At 37.0% G+C, this 27,292-nt stretch overlaps 1 protein-coding gene across 10 annotated transcripts in view; it reads right to left on the reverse strand.

Moving 5' to 3' along the window:
• Positions 1 to 27,292, reverse strand: part of KIAA0586 (KIAA0586 ortholog) — a 72,911-nt gene that overhangs the window by 32,876 nt on the left and 12,743 nt on the right. For 9 of the 10 annotated variants that reach the window (XM_040600101.1, XM_040600106.1, XM_040600105.1 and 6 more), the window contains 15 exons: positions 26,591 to 26,663; positions 26,010 to 26,270; positions 25,438 to 25,612; positions 19,734 to 19,922; positions 18,642 to 18,829; positions 17,293 to 17,400; positions 15,742 to 15,822; positions 9,608 to 9,801; positions 9,310 to 9,428; positions 8,546 to 8,730; positions 5,918 to 6,077; positions 5,115 to 5,337; positions 4,276 to 4,523; positions 3,709 to 3,785; positions 835 to 969 (listed from right to left, as the gene is read on the reverse strand). In XM_040600101.1, coding sequence (XP_040456035.1) covers positions 835 to 969; positions 3,709 to 3,785; positions 4,276 to 4,523; positions 5,115 to 5,337; positions 5,918 to 6,077; positions 8,546 to 8,730; positions 9,310 to 9,428; positions 9,608 to 9,801; positions 15,742 to 15,822; positions 17,293 to 17,400; positions 18,642 to 18,829; positions 19,734 to 19,922; positions 25,438 to 25,612; positions 26,010 to 26,270; positions 26,591 to 26,663 — 2,416 coding nt within the window. Of the gene's footprint in view, positions 1 to 834; positions 970 to 1,477; positions 1,614 to 3,708; positions 3,786 to 4,275; positions 4,524 to 5,114; positions 5,338 to 5,917; positions 6,078 to 8,545; positions 8,731 to 9,309; positions 9,429 to 9,607; positions 9,802 to 15,741; positions 15,823 to 17,292; positions 17,401 to 18,641; positions 18,830 to 19,733; positions 19,923 to 25,437; positions 25,613 to 26,009; positions 26,271 to 26,590; positions 26,664 to 27,292 lie in introns of those variants that run through there. The other variant, XM_040600110.1, reaches the window with a different exon arrangement.

The raw sequence follows: 27,292 nt of genomic DNA on the forward strand, positions 1-27,292 counted from the left end.
AAGCTTTTCACTAAGTCCATCCACCAATGCTCATTAAGCCAAATAAAGACAGACAAAGGAACAGTTAAGGAGGTGAGTGAAGTTAGTAATTATTTAGACTAAACTGACCAAGACAGAAAGAAGAAACTGCATTTGCAGCAATAAAAATCAAAAAAACCAAGATCTGTCGTATATAAAGGTGTTCATGAACCATATTGCAGTATTCAGAGTTCATTTCCTTTAAATGTTCCTCCAGCTATGGCAGTTAGAACAGACGCCCAATCCAAACTGCTGTTTTCCACATACAAAATACTTAGATGTGTACAAGATGACTTTTGTCCTTTGTGATACAGATTTTTCTGTTAGTCTGTTTTTTTCTGCCAACTAGATATGAGTATTTTGATGTTTTGTTCCAAGATCAGTATCGACAGCATGTGCAAAAGTGCATGTAAACATTTGCTGAGTTATTCTTCATACTTCCCTAAAATACTCACATGGCTATTAAGTGCACTGAACTTGTACTGTTAAACATACCACCTGTATTGCTGAAGTGACAGAAAACTTCCCTGGTAATCAAAATGACAGGACAAATCTACTGGAATGGCCACACACATGCCTTGAAAACTAGGTACATGTGATACTATGTACACCTAACATTTATAACAACAGTGTTCTTAAGAATTTTTACAAGAGAACATAGCCAACAGAAGTGGGATCACTTCCAGCAGGGAATGAAGTGTATGAACCTGTTCTGTAGCCAACAGAAAGGATAAGCTTGAAATATTTCATCTACCTCTCAGTAGGAAAGTATCACTTTAAACTTACTGTATTGGAAGAAAAAGCACTGTGAGTTACCTCCAAACAGTACATTCCTTCTTGTGCAGCAACGGGTGCTTGATTTAATTTGGCTAAAAGAGTCTCAACAGGGTCCCTGTGATAGCCTTTATCCAGTGTTCTCACCACTTGTCCTTCACTGGGAGGATCATAATCCTAAAACAAAGAAACAAATTTCACATGATACATGATCCAAACCCAATTTTTGTAGGAACTTGAATCATTCCTACTTTAGTTGACAATTCAGCTTTCTTCTTTTATAGTAAGTTCTTACAGTTTCCACAGCAAGAACTTGTGTCATGAAGATCGAGGCATTTAAAAATAAGCAAACCAATGACACTGCTTTCTCCTTTTATCTACAGACATTCACAGTCTTCATTTGATACGTAAGACTGCAACACTTAAAGAAGAACACAGTCCTTCAGGCCTCCAGAGTTCAGGGAAACAGTTAAATCCTCACACTGACTCCTAGCAACAATCTGGCTGCAGAGCTGCACTCACAAGCAAGGATTTAGCTTCTTCATCCACAGAGCCTTGTTTGAGGATGGAGGACCAGTGGAAGGAGTTATGATTCAGCTGATAAAGACAAGGAAGACCATCTTGGCAAGTAAGCTTTCTAACCTGATGAAGAAAACTTTAATTTAGGTTCACCTGATAACAGAGTCTTAAGCCCAGAGTTTAAGAGAGGAACTGGGGCAGACAGGAGGCATCTAAAAAGAAGCCCACAAAAGGAACTTCTACAACCTTGATCACGAGGGAAGGCATTCTCCTCAGATGCCTATACACTCCCATGGCAAAGTCTGGACAACAGACAGAAAGATCGGCAAGTTCAGGGCAGAGTCTCACAACGATGACATGAATCAAATTATGGATATTAGATGGGAAAGTATGCACAGGTCAAGCATGGCCATGTATGGGTAGAAATGTTTAGGAAGCATAGGCAGTGAGAAGAAAAGTGGGCTCCTACTCCAGGACATTCAAACTTTGCATTATTGAGGTTGGAAGGGACCTCTGGAGATTGTCTAGTCAACCTGACTGCTCAAGGCAGCACCTCTTCCAGTGTTTGGCCACCTCCATAGTAAAAACATTACTTATGTTTAAAAGGAATTTCCTGAATTTCAGTCTGTGTCCACTACCTCCTGTCTTTCATTTAGAAGAGTCTGGCTCAGACTTCCTTACTTACTTCCATACACCAGGTATTCATACACTTTTGTAAGATTCCCCCATGGCTTTCTCTTCTCCAGACGAAACAATCCAGGCTCTCTCAGTATGAGAGATGACCCAGTCCTTTAATCATTTTTGTAGACCTTTGCTGGACTCAATCCAGTAAATGCTTATCTTTCTTGTATTGGAAAGCCCATAACTGGACACAATACTCTCAATGCTGTCTCACCAGTACAGAGTAAAGAGGAAGGACCACCTCCCTTGACATGCTGGCAATGCTCTTCCCAGTGTAGCAAAGGATGACAGTGGCCTTCTTTGCCACAAGGGCACGCTGCCAGCCCATGTTCAACTTGTCCACCAAGATCCCCAAGTTCTTTCCTGCAAAGCTGCTTTCCAGTCGGTCAGGCCCCAGCATGTACTGGTGCATGATGTTGCTCCTCCTCAGGTGCAGGACATGGCATTTCTCCTTCTTGAACTTAATGAGATTCCTGTGATCCCATTTCACTAGCCTGGTGAGGTTCCTCTGAATGGTGGCAAACCCCCCTGGTGTATCAAACAGTTTTGTATCATCCGAAAACTTGCTGATGACACAGTGTGTTCCACCATCTAAGTCACTACTGAACATGTTAAACAGCACTGATGCTACTATTGACCCTTGGCATACACCACTAGTGACTGGCCTCCAGCTGGACTTCTGACACTGATGGCAACCCTTTAAGTCCAGTAGCTCAGCCAATTTTCAGTCCCAGGTCAAATCATTCCTTGAATTCACAGACCTCCACGTGCCTACTGATGGTCTGAGTCAGGATCAGAGGCGAAAGGAACACTAGGGATGTGCGCAGGGCCTGCTCCAGAACACCTGACCAACAGGAAGTAAGAGAAGGCTTTCTACAAAACATTAACAGGGATCTGATGACTGCAGGTCTTCATCCTCATGGTAGACTTCAACTACGTGGATGACAGAAAAGCCACAGAGTATTGTGGAGGCAGTCCACAAAGTTTTTGAAATCCTTCTGGAGTTCCCTTCCAACCAATACTATTACAATTTCACTATCATTTTTTTTATTCTTTCATAAAGTAAACAGTTTGTTTTAAGCATAGTATTAGTCTACCTGATACTATCATTTATACAACAGCTATGTCCTACCAAGAGGCATTATACAAAGTCAGAGAGGGAATGTCCAGGCATTTGAGGGAGTGTTAAAAGAGAAAGGGAACAGAGAATACCTTGACTTGAGGAGCTTCCAGGACAAAGGAGTAAAGCAGATGTCAGATAAGAAACTATACTGAAGTTTTAAGCAGCTTCAACTAACTCCAGCCTCAGCTACCCTACTTTAATAATTTAAGCAAACAACCAATTAAAAGATGGCTTAAAGCTGAAACAGCTTAGAGAACAACAATGTTCTGTTTAAGATGTCTTAAAATTAAAAGCAATGAAGAAATGAAAATGTGTATTAGCTCTCACCTACAGAAGTATATAAATAATTCGAGTTTTTTATTTAATATCTTTTTATTTAATATATTAACAGTTTTTAAAAATATATATTAGTTTGTATAATGTGGGTTTTTTCTTTGGAGCTCTGAAATTCTAACATTCTTTGTAAGTGTACAGTTTAAAAGCATAAATTTAAAAAGTTTGTAAGTGAAAATGCTTAAAGCACATCCAATTTATCAAGATGCTCAAGGCAGAACACGACACTAACTCCATTTCCTTGTGAAACATTTCCTTACCATTTCATTGGCATCTTGTAAAGTACTGGTTAAGCTCTCAGTGAGGTTTCGAAGAGATAGTCTTCTTTCTGCTAAAGCTGGAAAATATTTTAAGTTACAAATACTAAAACCCATGCAAGTTACATGAAAGAAGGCCAAGGCCACATTCTTTAATAATTGCAACACAGTGCTTTAGTAAAGTTGGAAATTCCTACTTCCAGACACGTATTATAAAGACATATTTTCAGCTTCCAAGAAAAATCACTCTTACACTTTGCTTTCAATGAAAACTTAGTACTTAGAACCACATGGTACTTCTGCAAGACAGTCCCAATTATTTTCCAAGTTGGTCTTATGACAGAAGAGCTGATTTAATCTTTTTTCATTAATAAGCAGAAGCATTTTGTACAGAGACAAGAAAAAGAGCAATGAGGTCTCTTAAATCCAAAACCATGAACTGAAAGTTAAGGACCACATTAATGCAGTTTTATCAGAAAATGTATCAAACGTAACTTCAGTAGACTGGAAGAGAAGTTGATAAAGAATTAATCCAAATTCTGATTTCCACAAATGTGCCTAGTTAGTTACCTCCTGCAGCCAGTATCTGTCCACAGCTGAAGAGTACCTCTCCTTCTGAGATATGTCTGTCTGCAGTTTCTGTTTCTGTTTCTGTGAGAGTAAGGCTGCTTTCCTGCGTGGACTGCCCAGAACTAATAGTAGGCACAGGTGATGGAGCCTGTGGCTTGCAGGGAAGCAATTCAAAGGGCCTCACTGATGACTGCTGAGAAGGTAAAATCAAGTCTTCTGGTTCCTCATCATTAGCCACTGACATCTCACTATAAAATAAGGATATGCATTATGAATACACCAAAATGCCTTGCACAGTATAAAGACTTAAATACATATTGGAAAGAAATTAATTTACAAGTATTTTTTTCAAATGAAAGCACAGTGTTTTACAGAATAGCCTGAGAATCAACATGGTTAAATAATATTATTAATCAATTTCTGGTTATAACAAAAAATTACCATGTGTATTCTCACTGAGGTAATAGAAAAATAAAATTCTAATAATACAATATTTCATCATCACTACATTTATTACTGGCAGGTGTAAAAACACAAGTTTACTGAGTATAACATTCAGCAGGACGATAAATAAGGACTAAAAAAATCCTGAGAAAGCTCCCGATTTCACATTTTCCCCCCAAAATATTAAGTTGAGCAATTCAAAAAAGGAATCCTGGATTACCTCAGTGTCTCCTGACATATACGTTAAGCATTTCTTTCTACTGAAAGAGGGTATATGTAGAAAGAATATTTTAAAATTTAGTTTTAATATTTAATTTTAAAATTTAATTTTAAATAAATTAAAATAAAAGAATTTTTTTAAAATATGAGAAAACTGTGCAGCCTGTTCAACTCACACAGCCTTGGGACAGAATGGTTCTTCAATTAAAGGGCTGGGTTTCTCTTCTTCCAGAGGAAGTTCTGCATCATCCCATGGGTTTGGAGGCTTTGGACTTTCCATTTTTGCGGCTCCGGAGACCCACTCTGAGGCAGAAGGGCTTGGTGTGATTGTTCTAGGTGTATTGACAGGGGTAACCACAGGGGTGCCAATCTGACTAGTGGCAGCTGGAATCTCAACTCCTGCATATGTGAAGTCAAATTTCAGATCAGAAAGGAAAGCAGGCAGTAAATCTTGGACAGAGAGCTAGTCAGTTCTACTAACCACTTGTACTTTTTGTGATACCTTTTGATAGTTACAGGGACAAGACTAGATAAAGCCTAGTTTCTTTTAAATACAGTGTTGGCTTTTGAAGGAGCTAGAATAAAACCTCACTTGCTTACTTCCTTTAATAAAAGAGACCGTTCTGCATTTTAAAAACTAAGTGCTTTACTTGGAGAGCGTAAATTTGACTTAATTACATTTGAAACACAGGAAGGAGCAGAAGACCTATTTTTCTGATGTGAAAAAGTGTGGAGGGGCTGGGAGGGGTGGAAATCACAGAGAGTATAAAAAAGTTTGAAAATAGAACTGTTACCAAATAAAAGATGTTTGCTTTTTATATGAATTAGCCCATAATTTTTGTAATACATGAGCTCCCACTTGAATTATAGCCTCAAGAATATTTACCCTGAGAGATAATGTGTCTTTGAAGAAGAAAATTAAAGGTAGCAGATTAAAGCATATTTGCTATTTCTAAACTTCAATTATTATTTTCACTACCTGTTTCTTTAATTTTTTCATGTTCATGAATATCCCCACTCATTCCTGTAAGAGATAGAGAAGACTCTGGAGTTTTGACTGGAGGCAATTCTTTTTCTGAAGGTGGTGTTTGTGGTGGTGTGGCCTGGGGTGTTGGCAACGGAGTAGGGACAACAGACTCCTGAGGGGGAAAAAAATTGTAACCATAGTTATTACCTCAATGCAAAATTCCTGTCTTCCAAGTATCCCCAGAGACAGCTGAGGAAGAGAGAGAAGGGCAGGTTATCACAGAATAGGAACAGCTTAGATTGGTGCTTCACAGGTCTAACTCCTCCATCTAAACGTAAAGTTGCAGAACGCTAAATGTTATGCTTGGACAAAATAAACTAAAACCCAGTAAACTATGCATAAATAATTATGTATAGAATAGACTATTTCAGTTGGAAGGGACCTACAATGATCATGTAGTCCAACTGCTTGACCAGTTCAGGGCTGACCAAAAGTTGAAGCATGTTAAGGGCATTGTCCAAATGCCTCAATCACCGACAGGCTTGGGGCATCAACCACCTCTCTAGGAAGCCTGTTCAGTGTTTGACCACCCTCTCAGTAAAGAAGTCCTTCCTAATGGCCAGTCTAAATATGAATTATATGATTACACAAATGTTAATAAAGCATTTATTAAAATACTAAGCAATAAAATACTTCATGGCATAGATAAAATTGAGCTAGTATGATAATTTTATGGTAAGAGAATCGGCTAAAGAGAAGATTACAAATGAAGCAATAGCCAAGACAGTAAAGCACTAAAATAAACACATAGTTGTGGTGTTCCCTACAAAATGAAAGCTATAGATATAAATCTGATAAGCAAGTACGATAGCTGTCTTTTAGCCTGCTATGGAGGAATATGACAGACTTTTCCAAGTTTTCTCCAGCCCTGTTTGCTGACACTTCTTAAAGAAAACAAGATAATGGGGCTAAAGGGAGGCTTCCAGGCTACTTTCTAAAGAATAAATCCTCAGACTGATGACTTTTATAAAAACCTCTTATGGGAAGTGCAACATACTAACACATTTGGAAGTTCACACACACCTGTGTGACATGGTGAACACCAAAAAACCTGGTAACCGGGCAGCTGAAGCTCTAGACAGGAAACCTCACAGCAAGAAGGGGCAGATCAAGAACACAAACTACATATTGAAAAACTTCTGCTATAAGCTGAGCAGAAATGAAAAAAGGAGAAGAAAAAAACCTTACGAATGTACAAGTTATCCGCAGGATAACAATTATCCACCAATGTGGAAAGACACTAAAAAAAACATAATTAGCTACCTGAAATTCCAATAAAGGCAGGAGAGTATCGCTACTGTAGTGCAAGGCACTGCAGAAACCCCGTCTTGCATACTATATTACTAAAAATAAATGTCTGTTAGCATATTAGCGTTACCCATGGTCAAGATCAGTCTAAACTGGAAAACATAAAAGTGCTGCCCATCAGCAAGAATTAAAAAAAAAGTACACATACAGATGATTGCTTTATTTAGCCTAATCAAACAAAGGCCAAAAAGGTCAAAACTAATCTCCTGAAGTTTGCAAATCGATATATATAGTAAGGAGAAAACAATTATTTCAGCCTAAAGACATTTCAGTTTAAGCTGAAACAACAAGGCTTAAGAGGGCCGTTAGTAAATGTATAATGCTTATTAGAAGAGGTTTCTAATTATCAGAAGAACAACGTACAAAGTCTCCTCTTTGACATCATACCCTCTTTAATCTGTACTGGAGTGGGGAAGAGCTCTTTAGATGCAGGATGCTGCATTTAAGCCTACCAAAGTGAAATGACTACTTCTAGCCAATAATCTGTTGCTCACTTACAGAAGGCAAACTAAGTGCTATTTCTGTCTATATGCGCTGTAGCAGAATAGAATAACTGATCTCACTTTCAACAAAGCTTTGAGTAGTTAGATTTCTAAAAGTGCAGCAATTTCCACATTCATCCCAAAGACATTATACAACACCAGATTGTAGCACAGCCATGTCGTTATTGAAACAAGAGCAGCTGTCATTTGATTATCAAAGGGAACAGAGAAAATTATCATGCATTACAGGAAGCTCTACTAATCATTTATGCATTTACTGAAGACTACTGAACTAAAAACTTAGAAAGAATTAATACTAATTTTTAGAGATATTAAAGACTGGTTGCAAGCTCATAAGACCAAAAATAATGCTGCTCTCAGCTTCTATTTCTTCTTATCTGAAGAAACTAATTTTATTTCTTCACAAGAAAGTAGCATAGCTATTTTTGGTTGAAAAAAACCCTGTCTTTTCACAACACGGAATTACGTAACAAGCCTTTCCCTTTAGAAATCAGTTCCATGCTCAGTCTTAAAGTAAATAAATAAATATAGCATGTTGCATGCAGTACAAAGGAATTAATTTTTTATTTTTTTTTTAAAGTCAAATAGGTTTAAACTTGTTGCTTGCTGGGGTATAATAAGGAATAATCAAAAAATGCAAATTATGCACATTCGGTTCATCGGGGTTTTTTCCATCACCTTTTGTTTTGCACATAGTTGAACCACCATGCTTCAAAGATATTATCCCTTAGAACTTCAGTAGGAAAGCTGAAATAAAGGAAGTTCTTACCATCATAATCATTGTACTTGGAAGAACGTTTGTAGCAGGAGCTGCCTTCTGAGTCTGCTTGTTACCCAGCACGGCCGCAATTATTTCACCGAGAGCTTCATTTACAAAATGACTTATCATTTCTGAGTCCACAGGCACGCCAGCATTGATAAAGAGTTGAAATCCTCTACCACCTGCAACTTCAACTGAAAATGAAGAAACAAAGCACACATCCAGGTCTCACTTCTTCAAATGCATGCACTGTATTGCGGCCACTCATTTTACTCTCCAGAAACTTTTAAACATTCCTTTGCAAAAAGTGTTTTTATAATTATTTTCTAGATAAAGAAACAATAGTAGAGAAGCAGTTCAGGATCATAAAATAAGGCAGCAATGAAGGATGGTGACATCACAGGAGAAATGCATTTGTCTTCCTTTATCACACATTTATAAGAGAGGTAATTTTTTACGTATCTATTAAGAAAATAAAGGCAAACAAACACTACAGGCTTAGCAAAATGCCAAAGCTGATTTAGGTGGCCAATAACAGAAGTTGATTTGTACAGTGGTGTGTTTTATGTGTTTTCTCCCTTTAGATAATTTATTTCATGGCCACATAACACTCTGCCTCAACATAGATTTAAGTATGCGATTTTTGCATTTTATAGTTTCATTGGTTCAGCATTTTCCACTCTTAGGCTCAGGCAACAGCTACCTACACAGCTTGTTAAAATTACCTAAAAATTGAGCTAATCCATCTGCTGAGAACTATAATTCCTACTTACCAATGTCAGAAGTTACAGTCTCACTGCCTTCACTCTCTGAGGTGCTAGCACTGGGCACTGTTTCTTTCTGACCTGGGTACATCCCACTGATAACTTCTGCCATTATTTCTTGTTCCACCCTAGCGGAATAAACCCCATTTAACTATCAGCAAACACCAAGACATTTAAAAGTATACAAAAGAGCATTCTTGACATAAAATGTAAGGCAGCTCAAAGGAAAAAGAAGGGAAGGTATTCTTATGGAGTCATTCCTCCTTCCGTATATACTCTCTCACCACTTCATTATGTTGCAACTCACCAATTTATCAATCTGTTTTCTATAGTTTCTCTCCTTTGAATGAGTTCATCCAAAACATCAGAAGACTGCTGAGGAGCAGGAGCCACTGGAGGAAACAAAGGACCATTGTATTTTGGCGAGGAAACTTTAAACTGTCCATTAAGCTCCAGAAGAGGCTCAAAAAATTCTGGAATTTCATCCTCCTCTTCCTGCTCCTAATAAGTAAGTAGTAAATTAAGTTATGGTGTGTTTCTGGAAGGCAATGTCATTGAGGTAACCATCAGATTTTTTTCTTTAAGAAACATTTGTAGATGTGTCACAGCACACAAACCACACTCTGCCTTCTCAGTATGTTGTAGTTAATTGATACAATTCTAAGCTTAACAAATCATAAATATATAGAGGTATAAAGCTATAGGAACTGCTAAGTAAAACATGATTTGGCTCATATTTCCTGCCTGTGCTGCACAGGGCAGGGAGCCAATGGTAATGCTAATACTTGAAAAATTTACTTACGACATAAGTCAAGTTTCTTTAATACATACTCCAGAAATGCTCCTCCTTTAAACAAAAAGGTTTAGGAAACTTTCTATAGTTACCTGTTCGGTTTTTTAGTTTTGTTTGGTTTTGGGGTTTCTTTTAGAAACTGAACTTTTACTTTAAAGTCTCCTGTCTGAAAAGATACATTCCCAAAAGTTAACGAGCATGTAGTTAGTCAAAACTCGAATAAAGCTGCCTGAAGACTAGATATTAATAATTTACACATACGTTACACGTATGTTTGCACTTTCATTAACTTCAGCTGCTGAAAGTTGAAACTTATTTCTGGGTAATCAATTCACAAGATCCTCACAGACACTTTGAATTTAACCTTAATGTCCTACTTCTAAAAAGTTACAGAAGTTACTCCATGTGTGTTATAACGTTTGACTGTTCCCAAACACACTACCCTCCTTTTCCCACCCGAGCACATACACAGCGTTAAATCCCAAAAAGCAGTCACTAACCCATCATATCGTAACATAACGCTTTAGAAATGTCTCATGATGGTTAAGAGCCTGCATCCTTCACTCACAATATTAAAAACAAATGTCTCTAATAGTAATATGATTCTCTAAGAGTAGAATCTACCATGCCTGATAGAGATGAAGAGCTGAGCCCTAAATTACAAGTGAGAAGTATGTGATGTTGCATAAAAGGGCTCATTGTAAATCTGTATTTACTAAAATTAATCTCCAACAGAGTGAAAGGGGAAAAGGAAAAAAGGAAGACTTTTTCCTTACATAAATTTAATTTCAACCCATAAAACAAAAGCGCTATATATTTTCTATCAATAAAACAACAAATCACTGAAAACAGAAAAAAAAATGGAAGAAAAAAAAAGATAGCAACATTTTCCTGTCTCCTTCCCCAACCCAGTATTAGTATTAATACTTCTCTCCTACCTTAATATACTTTAAAACTGAGAAGTCAGATAGGGCCATGATGGGTATTACAACAAAGAGCTACTGGGGAGTTGGATCTTTGCGAATCTTTAAGTAATAATAATTCTTCAAAGAAATGCTGTACATTTGGCAACTTAAAAAGTGGCAAAACCAGAGTATGTAAATTTGGGTGACAAACAAAGATCTCTAAACCATTCTAGGCACAGAAATAAGACCGTAAAGTTAAACTCAGAACAGCACTGAATGCCCTGCAAGCTGATAAGCAGCTCATTCTGTTGGGATATATATATGCACAACCATAATTCATTCTGACAGCAAATGTAAAGATGTCTTTGACCAGTGTTTCATTATGCATTTTCTGCTGACTGCATTACTCCATAAATTTTCTTTTATGTTGCCTATTTAATACTTCTGAAAGTATGCAAAATACAAACATCTGGATTAAATAAATCAAGTACATACAATAGATCTTACACATACTTAGTAACTTCTGACAAACTTTTGCCGTTCTCCTGCATTTCTAAACTACGTGTAACAAAATTTTACATCAATAGTGCACAAGTCCAAAATAAAATTATATTCATTTTGAGGTGATATCGCTGCTGAAATGAAAAAATATTAGTCAGTATTTAATTATACAGGTTGAACTTTGATACATATCACCTTGTAGACCAATCCTGAGTAACCTGCACTCAATTCTGCATTTTGCCTCCCTCGAGACCATTGAAAATACCTATCATGACTCCCAATCAAAATACTATATAAATTAGAAAGTCTTTCAGGTATGATTGGAATATCAATCACTGTACTTTATCATGAAGTATCAAGCCCAAATTCTATTTCCCAAATTACATTCAGATAATTAAAAAAAATTTAAATTAATAGGTGGTATAGATGAATTTTGTTCCATTACCAAACATGCATATGCATAGTCTTTTATTAAAGCCATCCAAAACTTATCCATGGGTTTCTTCTCGAAAGATTTCTAAAGAAATTTCCACAAGCAAGGTTCAGGGCTGCATTGCAGGTGCCACCTGTGATCTTTTGTCTGAAGAATTACACCTGTAAAAAAACCACTGTCCCCAAGGGCATCTATGGGAAGCAGGGTTAAGGAAAATACATTTACTTTGATCCTGCAGGTTATATGTTTTGCAGTCGTATTCAAAATGGAAGCAAAAATTCTGAGAAGCAAGTGCCCACCTTGCAATTAGGGCATGTTCAGAAAAAGCAAAAACTGCCTCTATCTTAAATCCTAGTAAGTTTGCTAAAGAAACTGCAGGATGTGTCTGCTCATAAGACTTGGAGAGTAGACTCAACAAACCTGAGAGTTTGTTCTGGGCTCATGATAGCTAAGCTAATTTCTCACTCTGGAATAAGGCAGGGTCCATGCAAGGGCTGGCCTTACAAAACCTCTTCTGTGCAGAAAGCCTAAACCTACCTGATTGTAGGTGTGACCATTGATCAAAAATAAAAGTGTAAGTCAAAGCTGTAACAGTTATTTGTGCTTTATACATGTGGATTTCCTTATTGTGAAATAAAGGCACCCAATTCAACTATTTTGGAAGACGGAGCTCTGGGCCTTTAAACACTAGACAGCATGGTTGCAATAAGAGAACAAGGCACATCACCTCTTCCCATGGCAGGGTTTGAGTTTTACAAGTTGGGGCATGTTGCATTAGTCCTCAAAACTGTTAAAACAAATTAGTTAGATTATGTGAGAAAAGGTTTGTCTCCACCCACACAACGAAGCACAGAGGAATGACAACAGGTGGGAGAATAACCAGGTTGGATGGGGTTTTGAGTGACCTGGGCTAGTGGAAGGTGTCCCTGCCCATGGCAGTTGGGCTGGAACTGGATGATCTTTAAGGTCCCTTCCAACCCAAACAATTCTGTGATTCTAATAGGACAACTGAGCACTCCAACATGGCTACTCCCAGGGCTATCACAGGTGAGGGCTAAGCTCCCATGTCCAGGAGTGAAAACCAACAGGATGAGCCCATGGAAAACTCTCCATAGCACCTTTTTTTAAAGTTGGGCAGGTGCATTTGGACGAGGTGATCGCATGATGACTTGTGGGATGCACAGAAGAGTGTTTTGGGATGGTACAACACTTTTTCTGTGCCATTTATGGGAGGGAACCAGAGGTGTGGAAAGGGAAAGACCAAGGTATTTTGGAGAGGTACAGGTGTGGGAAAATAGAGGGATAAGGGGACAAAAGTGGCTGGCTGCATGTAAACAGGTGACTGGTCAGCACACTTGCCTGGCCTTGCCAGCGCAGTCTGCCCTGTCTCCTCATTAAATGCCATTTCCCCAGCAAAAAGGGGTTTCAAGGCGCTGCAGATCCAGGTGCCAGAGCTGGGGAGGGCAAGGACCCAGGGCCAGCGACTGGCTAATGCCTGGATACTAGAGGGATCCACACTGCCTCTGTTTAGGTCTGTGTACATACACGTATACACACACGTATATATGAACACACGCAAGCACATGTGTATCCCAAACCTCCACCCTGAACGGCCGGAGAGGGGAACAGGATCAGCATGTTGAGTGTTGTTTGAGTGCTGATCTGTGCAGCCACTCATGTATACACGTGTATATGTGTATTGGCATACGCGTGCTGGTGTGTACGCTTTGGCAACATACGCTCTGCCTGGGAGCAGGCAGCTGCAGCAGCCTTGCGATTATTGCATTACCAGTGCTAACCTTTCAACTCCTAAGTATCTCTTAAATAAGTATTTTCCAGCAGAAAAGGTGAAACAAATCCTAGGAAAAGGAAATGCCTGGGACAGGGTCCTGAGGCCTTTTTGCAATATCTACCAGGGAAGAAAAAAAAAAACAGAAGAAAAAAAAAAAGGGGGGGTATTTCACATAAAACTGAAGAGGATAAGTATTTAACAGAATTAAGTTTTCATAATAAAAGGAGTGTGGGGAAAAGACAACAGTAAGCTATTTTCCTGTATACCATTTTATGCACATTTTTGATGAATCTGAAGCTTCTTTTATAACAATAATTTTGCTTTCTTTTAATGTCTTAAATATCCCTGCCACTCCAGAGGTTGATTTTATGCTTCCACATTGTGTTTGCCTTGCACATTTTTAAGAACACTGTCTGTGTGGTCATAGGCCAAACATATGTTTCACTTGGAACGTTTTTTGGTATTGTGGTTAAAATATATCCCATTGCCAAAAATAAAAGATAAAAGCAATCCAGGACAAAAAAGGAAAAAGAAAAGATTAATAACTATTATTCACATATAAAAATTTAACGTTGCAGAATTTTTTTTTGGTTAGCTCATAAACTAGTTTCTTAAATAGCTTTCCTATTTATTTTTATAAAATAAAGCCCTTTTTGTGCAAGCAGAAGAAAGTTGTCCAAATAGATTTAACCCCTCCGCTCCAACAACTTAGGTAATTTTGGAAGTAAAAATGAACAAAGCATTTCCCCACTTTTGCCAGGTAAATGTCAAATTTTTTTTTAAGACTTTTTTTTTTAAGATTTTTTTTTAAGACTTTAAGACTTGTAACTAACTGACAATGTTAAATGATAATTCAATTTAAAAATAAATCTACCATACTAGCCTGTAAGCTATAGTTAGTATTTGATGTACACTCTAATCCTGGGATGAAAAGCACACAGAACAGGTAAAAGGAATACATTTTTTGATAGATTTTGATATGCACACAGCAAGTGTAGCTCACTGGGAAGAAACTTGAGGAAAAAGTACTTCAAGAGAAATATAGCTAGCAACAGCAATTCCAAGCTCCTGGTATTTACTGAGTCCTAAATGCAGCAGGAGGTGGAAGCTGCCATCTCCCACAGAGGCGAGATACTCCACAACAGCTGGGTGGCAGGACCACACTTCCTGCAGAGGCAGCCTTTACCTGCTACCATTGAGTTTCTGCTTCTGCTCTTAACCTGGAGAAGTGAAATAGAGGCTGGTTCACCAAGCCTGAGAGTTTCTCTGCCTCCACTGTGAATTACAAGAGGTCAGCTAACTAAAAAAAAGGAACTGCTACCTAAGAGAATTAAACCATAAAATAGTATCTCAAGGAAACCCATGTTATCATAATCCAGAAAAAACCAATGTTGTTAAACATGCACAGCACTAATGAGGCATCCAGCAAAACAAAAATTTGGAATCTTTTAATGAGATCCATGAGATGAGTAGTACACAGATACTCACATACACTGCTTGTCTTGGTTTTTTTTGAAGTTACATAATGTTTGACTGAGTTAGTATGCTAAATCATTTTAGGACCTCAAAAGCATATGCAAATTGCTCTACATGGAAGTTTTCTAAAAGGAAACCCTCAGAAAATACTTTCATGTTTTAAAATATAGGTCACCTTACTTAAAATCTGTAAGAGCATCTTTTACATGCATTACATTTAGAGTCTGAAATTGTGAAATGTAAGTACTATAACCCCCACTGATTTTAGAGGACTACTTTTATTTCTAGTGGATTCTAACACATCCAAATAAAAGGTAATTTTAGTTTTTGAATGTAATTCTTCAAAGGTCCTTTACTTACCAACATACAATAATTTCTAATACTGTTTATAGCATTGTAAACACTTCAGTATTGTTCGCAACGTGTATTTTAAAAGTTGCTAGTAAAGCAAACTTATTTTCTTCATCGTGTTTTCATTATGACAGAATAATATAAAACAAATACAAAAATATTTGAAAGGACACCTTTGCAATATAATTACCTGCATGACATCAGTAACATCAATGAAATCAACTCCTGGAAGCTTTCTGTCTTCCTCCTCACTATGTATATCTTCTGGAGTCTTATAAAGACAGGTTGGAATTGATAGGAATTTCGTATAGGGGAGAAAAAAATGTATTAGCAGAAAAACTTCATAACAAGAATGCAATTAAATCACCACTCACTGTCAATAGCCTGAACCCAGAAAAAATGCTTTACACACCTTAAAATTTAGGAGGAATTTCTTTGCATAGCGTAAAAAGAGATTAATACATGAGTTAATACATGCCGATGAGCGCCGACCTCTGGGGATGCACGTGTTTATCAGACCAAAACCAACCTGGGCCCACCCAGCAGGGGTGGCGAGGCGCTGGCACAGGCTGCCTGGAGCAGCTGTGGATGCCCCATCCCTGGGAGTGCTCAGGGCCAGGCTGGATGGGGCTGGGAGCAACCTGGGCTGGTGGAAGGTGCCCCTGCCCGTGGCAGGGGGTTGGAACTAGATGGTTTTTAAGGTCCCTTTCAACCCAAACCATTCCATGATTCTATGATTGTTAGAACTTTTTCTTATATGCTGATGACAACTAAAACTTGCTGTTGCCAAATGTCATGGAGTATCTCAACATCAAAAGTTCTAGGGCAATACCTGTAACTCTTACTATAAAAAAAAATAAGACAAAAAATTTTAAACCATTGCACACAACCCATCTTAAGCAATTTACTTATGTGCCATTTCTACAGTGTTATTTAATATTATAAATTTAAAATAATAATCACTATTTTAGTCCAGTTTCTGTCTTATTCGGTGAATATCTTCACACAAGACCTTGATGGACCTAAGTCAGAATAGCAGCTAACACTCAGGGAAAACAGAAGGTAGAGTAACTATACACAAATCATCAGAGCATCACCGTGCCTTCACACTGTCCACTGTCTGCAATGCAGAAGACAGAAGTCCACTGGGAGAAACAATACGCCATCCTGTAAATGTGTGCCCTAGTTTGTAACCTTATCATTCAGTGTGCAACAGTTAACCTTTCCGTTGCACAAAAAGCTTTATTACTGCTTAGATGAGATTAAAAACACTTCTGAAAAAGTTATATGGAAAGCAAGCAGAGTAAACCAGCCAGCTCCACACACACCAGGTTACCACTGAACACCCTATGCACACATGCCACTAACCACTCAAGTACAGCCAAGGAGCAGATGGAGGGATGAAGAACACCCTCAGTCTTCATGCCAGAACACTGAAGCCAGTATAAATAAGACAGAAATGGGCCAATAAGGGATTATAACTCTTAACAAAACAGAGGAATTATGTTTTTTCTTAAGAGTTTTGCTATGGTGATTATTTAATCTTGCAAGAACAGCGCCTTGCTGCAATTTTTCATTCTCTTAAATAAATACCTCACATTATAGATTCTTCAGAATAATTTCTCAATTTTTCCTGGAACCGTCTAATTTCTCTGACTAAAACAAGACAATGAAATTACTTTGTAATAATTTAGCATGTTTTAAGAACATTGAATTCCCAGACACTTAGATCAATCAATACCTGTATTACAGCATCAACAGGAAGAAGTGCAGGTTCAGACTCTGGAAGAACATGGTTTACAGTCACGCTGTCACTTGAAATACTGTCAATATCTATATTTGGTAACACCTAGGATGGAAAAAAAGCACCAATCTGAAAATCTATGTATTAGTTTGGCTACTGTCATTGAACTTTTTAGAGTCTCTCTTCCACCTGCTACTGAGCCACTAACTCCAGTGACCTCCTTTTCTCATACCTATATCTGACAACAGCTTGGTTCTGAAAAACAAAATACTGTAAAGTACAAAAGCTAATCCCACAAACACTCACCTGTTTTCTTGCAGTACCTGGTTTCTCCTGTTCTCTAATTCCCTGATTCCTTTGCCTTGCATGCGACAAAAGGTGAATATACCTACAAATATCTACATAGCAGATGTGTGTTTGACTGGCAATTCATTTACACTACGTTGGCCTACAAGTCACTGTGTAGGCTGGTTATTGGTTTCATGTTGTCATACATATGGTATAGTAAAATAAAGGGATAACTGTATTACAGTGTAGTCTGTAATAAAGGCATGTCTGTTACAGCATCAAAACATGTTGTGTTTTTATTAAGAACAAACATTTAAATGCTTCCTTAATTCTTCAGAAGGGGAGCACAGGGAAATCACCTTAAACATTTCAAGAACAGGGTGAAATAACAGCAAAATGTTGGTGGACGGAATACTGCAATATAGCAAGGGAACAAACCACACACTACTTTACCTGTATTTAACTTTGAATTCCATGAATCATTTGTACCTGAAAAGTGTGGTAGGAGTGTATACTCTCAACAATTTGAATCCAAAAAAATGAACACGTAAGAAACATTAACTTCCTTGACAACAGTCTCATGTAAAAAATTATAAAAACTAAACCACTAAGTAAGGACTGCAATGGTTGATTAATCAGGAGTGAAATCCTTGGGCTGACCATCATGCTTGAAACAGAAATCTTAAAGGCCAAAGCAGTCATCCAAGAAAACTGACATTTACCGTAACACTTCTTTTATTCCAAATTTGTTCTGGCTCAAAAATCTCATTTAAAAATAATAATAAAAAAAGAATTCATGCTATAGAACTAGTTTACAAACACCCTGCATAGGTGACTCACAGAAGACAAAGTTTTCTATTTTGGTCAAATAATAATTGTTAAAATATGAATAAAAATATTAGCATGGCACGACAACGTCTTGGTCCCTCTGTTCCATGTGTTTCTAATGCTTACTGAAAACCACCTACTGATCAAAGTAAGTTACTGATGGATGAGACTGCCGTTAGTTAGCATTTATTAAAATAAAGAAACAAATAATCATCACTCTTAGCATGTACCTGCACAGACAGTTGAGGTGGATCCTTCTTCTCTGATCTCATCTCTATTACAGCTATGTTTGGTTTTTTTATCTCAATCGGTGGTTTTGGTGGCACTTGAGGAAGAGAGGTTGTAACTGTAACAGGGTGCGGTTTACCTATAACTACTCCAGCAGGCTGCAGCGAGATGTCACTAATTTGGGTTTGACCTAAGGACAGTTTAAACATAATTAAATATTTATATAAATCTCCAAAGTCAGTAAATTAATAAACTAATTAAAATTAAATTCTCTGTGTCCGTGTTTCACATGAGACAGACTGAGATCTTGCATGCAACTACAGACTAATTAAGAAGTCCCCTATTAACAACTAGCTAAAGCATAGTGCTTCACCAGGTAATTTTAAGGCTTTCCCAGCAAAAACTGAACACTGCTGGTTTTTTAAAATTATTCACTCTGCTTGACTGCGGTGACACCTACTGCTGAAAACGAGAATAACTACATTGTATTTGCATTTCAAAAATGACATACCATGCTTCACCCCCCCTCACATTTTCTTCATCACATTCAAAATACTATTACACCAAGTACAGCATCCCACAAATTTTTGAGACACCTTTTTTTTTTTAATAGTTATCTTCTTTACATGCCAATATAATACTAACCGTTCCCAAAACAAAGGCTGTATAAAGGTTCTATTGAAGGTCCAAAAATACAGAAGATATGACAATGAATTTAGTGTGTTTGGCACAATCTTACTGAAACTTGGGCTACAGTCATTGTAAATGTTGAATGCAAGGACCAGTGAATCAGTTCCTGCTTATGGATACCAAACCTAAAGTCGGAACAATAACCCTAGAACTGTGAAGTGTACCAAAGAAGGTGTGTACAGCTAAGCAAATGCTCTGTCAGGGTGTCACCAAACATCCAGCACAAAGAATGAGGAGAACCAGAACGTTTTACACTGTTCCCCCACGTAGATTTCTCACAAGAAGGGCAGCTGCAAGTATCATGGGCCAGGGCAAATAACTGACTTAAGAAGATTTATATTGTGTTTACATGACGTAGCAGTAACTAACCTTCACACATCCTTCTACAGGTTATTTGCACCTACCTAGTGGAATAGCCATAGGAATTAGGTGACCTTCAAGTGGACTGCAGACAGCAGGCACATCTCGACTTGGACTAAAAAGATACTGATGTTCTTGGGCAAGCGCATATAAAGAACGCTGTTTCCTAGGGCTGATTACCACCTTCTGTGTGCAAGAGTAAGTCTGTGTCTTTGCTGACTTTACCTTTGCACCTGAAACAAGAGCAGATAAACTGCATGTCATCAACACATGTACAAACCCAGCAACATCACACGCTCTAATTTAAGCCCTTCTACTGAAACAACTATATATTTTTTTCTGTGAGATGGAGAGAACAAGGGAGGGAGACAAGAAGGGTAGAATCTAAAAGTGCCAGGTTAGAAGTCTCAGTGTTGACAGGAAAGAAGTAGTTAAAATTACAATTTTTCAGCATCTGAATCTAGCAAATAAAGGCACAGAAATGTGAAGAAAAGGACACAAGGACAGTAGTAGGTTGGAATGAAACACGTGATTTAGCAGCTAAGAAGAAACCCAGATTTAGGTTTGAAATACAGCATTAAAAGAGCATAAAGGTTCGGCATAAAAAGTAGACAGGATACAGAATATAGCCAAACTTTCATTTGTTTTCATCTGAATAACTGCCTTAATTTTATAAACATGCTATTTGTCTCCAGTGACAAGATTGACAGGTACTCAAAAGAACAGGTAATAATCAACAAATTCCTGGTTTAACAACTTAGTGCTACTCAAAAATAAAGCCATAACTAATACCCATAAGTCTTGACTTGCAACGTCAAGGAAGCACTGATTTTTTGGCCCAGTTTTGAAAATGTATTGTTAAACAGGCACCCAGAAGCAATTTGTATGCAACAATGTCTATGCATGTAGCAGGGGAGAACATGTACTGCAATGCTGCATTTCTCACCATACAGTCATGCAAGGTCTTATTCAAACTATATGCTTTGCAAACAGTGGATACTACTAAGGAAATCATTATCCTTAATCTAAATGGATAAAAACTGCCTGAAACATCCCCCCCAAAGGAGTCAACAATCATGAATCAAATGGAAGTGCTTCTACTGCTGTTTTGTAGGCATTAGGAAAATGAACCTGGAAAGAACCACATTGGTAACAAACTGTATCTTCACTACAGCCAAGAAAAATGTCCTCTTACTCCTCTGCTGTTTCTAATCATCACCTTTCCTGTATTAATGGCCAGTTAACACACGGCAACATGCCCTTTTTAGTTCTGTTCACATCTAATAGCTTCCTAATTAATTGATGAAAAAACTCAATGAGTATAAAATGTAGGGAATAAAGTTTGACAACGTGACTTTTAACAAATGCAGACAAATGGGTAAGGGAATTCCCTCAAGAAGTGGTATTTTTGTGCACACAAACTCTAGGTAATAAGCCTAGAAACAAGAATGGCAAGCCATAACTCTTCAACGAGAAAATACAGGTCAGGAAGAAGTGTCTCTGAAAAAGGCTTTAAGGTCATGTTGGATAAGCAATGCAATGATAAATCACAACACAATCCTGTGGTCAACGGGACAAACGTAATCCTCAGATGTCTCAACAGGATGCCAGCAGGTTGGAGCAGGAGAAGACTTCCATATATGATAATACTGCATGCAGTACTAGTTCTGCATCTCTGTTAATATTAAAATAGATTGGACATTAAAAGGTCTTTTTAATTTTTTAAGGAAAAACACCTGGAAACTGAAGTAGCTGTAAACTGATGCGAAAAACTATAAATCAGGTATTGATTTTGAAGCATCCCATTTACTTGTGAACCATAAGGTATCTAGCCATAAGAAGAAACAATTAAGGGCAGAATTTCTGATGTCTTCAAATGATGAGCATGTGCCTTTCTGCAAAGCACAGGTTAGCCAGAAAGATTATTCTTTAGTCAAAGACAGATTACTAGACTCAGTAACACAAATAGATACAGTTCAGTGGCTTCTGATTTAGAAGAGGTCATACTACATGATCTAACAGTCCCCCTGGCCTTGAACTTTTGAGCAAAACCAGAAATTGGCAAGAAGTCTGTAATACCACGGACTTGTAAAAACAAGGTTCTCACAGTAAGAATGATTAAGTACTGTATACACACAGAAACTCATTTTAATTGCTTTCAACTTTTCATTTCCCCCTGAAAAGTTTATTTGCACTGGGCAGAAACTAGACTTTTAATTAAACTTAGCTTCAAAACCATAGTGTTTTACATGTATTTATCAGTTCAAATTATGCAAGAAAACAACTCCAACTTCTTTTAGAAATGCTCTCTTACTCATAAAACTGTTAGTTAGCTTTTCCCCCTACTTCCCATAAGAAACCAAGCTTAAGTCACTAAAGTTTATTTGCAAAGAAAATGGTTGAGAGTTATAAAATGACTGAAAAGAGACTCTCCAGATGGCCATTTCAGTCTTAAATAAACATCCTTATTCTAACACTAATTTAAAACAAGCTCAGTGAACTGCTCTACCAAAATAGAGTAATTTAATAAGTCTGGATTTTCCAGCCAACCAAACCCAAGGCCAATGACTTCCAATAATTTTTAAGCCTTTATCACCTGGTACATCAAGGCCAGGAAGGGAATCTGTGGGTGCAGATCTCTGAAGGAAAGAATGAACCATGCCTAATGTGAGCAAGATTTCTTTCTTTTTTTTTTTAAGAACCTGGTGCTTTAAAGTGTTCATTCAACTTTGTTTCATTTTCTTTACAGATCTGTTTCTAATGTTATTATTACTACTTTCCTGACATAACAGCATCTTCAAGAATAGCAGCTCTCAAAAGCACTTAACTGTTTTGTCTTCATGAGACCTATGCGAAACACAGAAGTATTACTTTTCCATTTTATTGGCAAGATGCAGGAAAACACAAAAATAAGCAGCTTGACCAACTGTCTTATAAGAGTCAAAGACAAGTAATGCCAGTATCGAACAAAGGCTGACCTCAGTCTAAAGCCATTAAAATAAGAAAAATCAGAAATAGGACACTTCATCATTGGAGTGCTACTCTTTCAAGTGACATGCAAAAAATTCTGTATTCTTCCTTCCTTTCCTTAGGTAAGAATACAAGGGGATGTCTTATTTTATTTACTGTCATGATAGAAACAAAACTGTAATTTCCCGTAACTGCAGTGTGATGTGAAATAGAGAAACAAATTTTACAGTGGCTTTATTATTGCAAAACACACATGTTGCTGTAATGCTGTAGCATGACTTAATGACTTGGAAAAGAATCACTTTGGGTAAAGGCTATCCAGAGTTCATTCTGTTTTCAAGCAAATAGCTTTTAAACTCTACTTGTCACATGCAGGAGTCCTGGAAGATTGAAAGCAGCATAGATCCAGTACACAGTTTTTAATTTCTATTTGCCCCCAACAGAAAACAACCTAAAGCACAAAAGCAGCTTATTACAACTGCATTTCACTGACACTACTGAATTAAACACATTATTGGTAGAAAACTGGTAGTATCAAATGACCTATTTATTATAAGTAGATTGAGAGGGAAGGGGGTACTTTTTCTGCCTCTTTACATGGTATTGTTTCTGGAATAATGAAATTGGCCTCCCTGGAAAGGTTGTGACCGTCTATAAAGGACAAGAGCCCAACAAATATAGAAGAAAAATGTCATTTAGGACTCAGCGAAAGGAGAACTGCTGATTAACTATTTTTAAAGAAGTGTCTGTTCTCATTCCAAATCTTAGCAGTCACTGTATCACTGTTATTGCTACACTAAGTGTTTACTAGCACACATTTTATTAAAAAAAGACCTGAACAAATAAACTAAATTACAGGTGTGAAGCACAGCCAGTAGTCAAAAAGAATGATACATCATGCTGGTCCTTCAAATGAATATACCAGTGCTTTTTACAAAAAAATGAAGTGTTTCAAGAGGTCGAATGAAATATACAAGCAACAAGACTAGCAGTTTCATATAATTTTCTCACCTTTTTAAAAAAAAAAGAAGTTTTGAAAGACTTTTTTGCCAGATTTTTGCCAAGACTATGACCCACATTTTCCAGGAGGGTTATGTGAATTACAAATACTTTCTACCAATAAAACTTCTTCCTGGATCACAACTGGGCTCCAGAGCACAGGTAAGAAAAGTGTCAGGAAACAGCATGAAGACTACGCTAAGTTTAATAATAGATTCTTGTACTATTTTGAGGATTTACCACTGTGGATGTACAACATAACGTAAAAAAAACCAACAAAACCAACCACTAAATCCAGCAGTGTTTGTCTTCAAAGACATATATGTTTTATACCATACATTTTAACTGCCTAAAAACACAGTCTCATCAAGTTACTACCTTCTCATGTTAATCTCTTGCATTTCATACAGAACACAGTATTTTGATGGTTATAATAAAAAGTCTGACATTTTTTAAACATGACAGTTAAGATTGCAGCGCAAGTGCAAGAAGCATAGAGGGAAGCCAACTAATATGTTACCATTGATGTTCATCCTATTAACACGATTATGCCCACTATCACTTTAACTGCTTCTTACACACAACACACTCTTTCTCTCCATCATCTTTTATCATGTAATTAGCTCACTTTTTCTGCAGAGTGAGATGATACACACTAGTTTTTCTGACATATCAGTTCAAGATTAATCTTAGTTTCTGTATTAAGAATCAGTTTTGAAAAAATAACTAGGGAATAAAGCAGATTCAATTAAAACATTACTTTCTAACTCAGACGAAAGTTTATCTACATTTACCTACGTCAGATATCGTACTGTTTAATTTTTTTATTATTTTTACACATTTTTAATGGGTTTGAAAATTAAAATCTTGTGCTTTTAACACTTTGCCTACAAAACTAATGAATGGAATTCATTATTAATCGACCAATAACTTTTATCAATCAATTCAATAACCTTGACAAGCTAGTACAAAATACAGTTATACTCTGCTTTTAACTCTGAATTGACTAACAAGTTACCTGCCTTTAATGAACTTAACCAATGCTTCTGATTAACATCTTTCAATATTTTCAAGTTAATAAATGTCACCTTCACACCCATAAATTTAAATTTTCATATTTCAATTAATGTATTAGAAGTAGGAAATGAAGTATCAGGCTTCCTTAATTTTTCAAATCTCCACAGATTTCTTAACTCTGAATGTATCAATCATTTAAATGACATGCCTGGATAAACCTGACATGAAGACTACATCTCTCAGTAACCTTTATCAAAAGCTGAGTTAGTATTTCCACACACTCAGCTTTCAGGTGCTTATGTCATTACTTCTAGCAATTCAGCCTGGGCAACAATAAATATATATTAATATGATTATTAAATTTAGAAGGAAGTATTAATTTGACAATCTAAAATACGTAAGATACACACTAAGCAAATCCGAAAACCTACTGATATTGTTTAGGTTTGTGATGAGTATCTCTTAGAATAGAACAGAATATTTCAGTTGGAAAGGACCCAGAATTATCATCTAGTCCAACTGCCTAACCAGTTCAGGGCTAACCAAAGAAGTTAAAGCATGGTATTAAAGGCATTTTCCAAATGCCTCTTAAAACACTAGCAAGCATGGGGCATCAACCACCTCTCTAGGAAGTCTACTGCAGTTGCTTAAGCTTTAAATAGAAGAGCAGATAAACTACGATTAAATAGTTTCATTTATACAAAGAATTCCTGATAGAAAAACTGGGAAGGAACACCTTGTTCACATCAAAGAATTACTTACCTCTAACACGCTCTATCACCTTGGGTCTTTGAAGTTTAGATTTGGGAGAAGGAGAGTTGAATCTCAGATATGGTGCTTTTTTAAGTGTGCTACGATGGCCCTGGTAAACTGGTTTCCCATAAACTTGACACAGATAGTCTTCGCTCTGTACCACTGCACTTTCATTCACAGGTCCCTGACACACAGAAAAAAAAAAGTTTACAATTGATGTACAAAATTTTGAACACATCAGTAGTGTTGTAAAGTCTAGAGGAAAAAAAGTAAGAAGTTCTGCAGCAGTGTAAATTGCAAGCACACAAGAGAATTTATGCGTACAGAAGACATACAAGAAGCTCACCAACAGCTGAATAAAATAGCAGGTACTGAGTTAGACAAATTCGTAAGACAACAATAAATTTTACACTGTTATACACACTTCACTTAGGCTTCTACAGCACATGAAAACAAGGACAAATCATTTCACTTTCATTTAAAATTATCAGTTGCACTTACAAACAATTTTTCACGTGAATACTGCTATCTAAAGCATAGCAGTCATTACTAAAAAAGAAACCAATTACTTGGCAACTCACATCTGCCCTTTTTCCTTTCCTGTGCAAACTTTCAGAAGAAAAGTAAGTTTTAAACCTCTGTTTGCTTGTGTTATCTTCTGCTTGCTTCTGCAATGGCTTAGCTGCAGATAAAGGCTTCTTTGTTGAGCATCCTTGGATTTTTTGCGTTTTTCCTTTAATTTCTTTATTGGTCTTCATAGCCTTGATGTTTTGGGCTCTCTTGATCCATGGGACCTTTTGATCATATTTCACTTGTTCCGGATCATTTCTTGCCATTTCAGCCTAAGGATAAAACATAAACATAATAAAAGGAGATTTTTATCTTCAAGGCTATTAGAAGAGTCTGTGGATAACTTTGAAGTTCTGAGAAATGGCCTGTTTTTCATGTTAGCCAGCAACTGTGACCAGTGATTTTCATTAAGCAACTGAAGTTTTAAAATAGAGGTAAATATTTTATTACAATATACTACATGCTAATAATAATAAGCAGTTTCCTCATGTTTTCAAGTTATGAGTGAATCATGTTTAACTATCGACATGAGAGAACTACGTAAGGTGGAAAAAATAACACAAAAACCTGAGCTCATTTTTTCCACCCATACCTGGATTTCTACGCTGATTGCCTTAATCCACTCATCCACAGTCTTTCTGATACGAATCTCCTCTAATACATCTCTGAAATAGAAGAAAGAATTCTTTTAGGTCAGTGCTTCTTAATTTGCACAGATTTGTTCCTGGGGAAGTAGTGACCTATAAACACTACAAAAAGAGAAATCCAGAACACGGACAGTAAGATTATGTACCTGTACAGTCTCCAAAAGGCACTAAGCATAGCCGATCTTAGTACCCCTAAACCTAAATCTGTTCTTATACAATACCACCTGTAAATCCCACCCTGCACTAGTACATACTAACATTATTACAAACATCTATGAATAAGTCACAGTCATATGTTAGTTCCCGTTTGGATCAAAGACTGGGGAAAAAAAGGCAATAAAAATATCCTAAATCAAAAGACAAAAAGCAGATGATAAGATCTAAAAGATAATGATAGCAGACAACATGCCTGAAAAAAAAAATATATATACATGAAGAAAATAGTTACCTTCCTCAGGAAAACGCAAGATGAAGTTGTATTTTAATAGGAAAGTTTACATTATGATTCAAGCAGGAATCCTTTACACAACTAACAAAGTGGAAGTTCAAAAGCCAAAGATCTACTGTAGGATGACTAATTCTATAACATTGAGGGGCTTATGAAGCCTCTTCTGTTCTGAATGATGAAATTACTCTTTAATGTTCCT

This window comes from Falco naumanni, chromosome 7 (assembly GCF_017639655.2).
Source record: "Falco naumanni isolate bFalNau1 chromosome 7, bFalNau1.pat, whole genome shotgun sequence".
Taxonomy (NCBI): Eukaryota; Metazoa; Chordata; class Aves; order Falconiformes; family Falconidae; genus Falco; species Falco naumanni.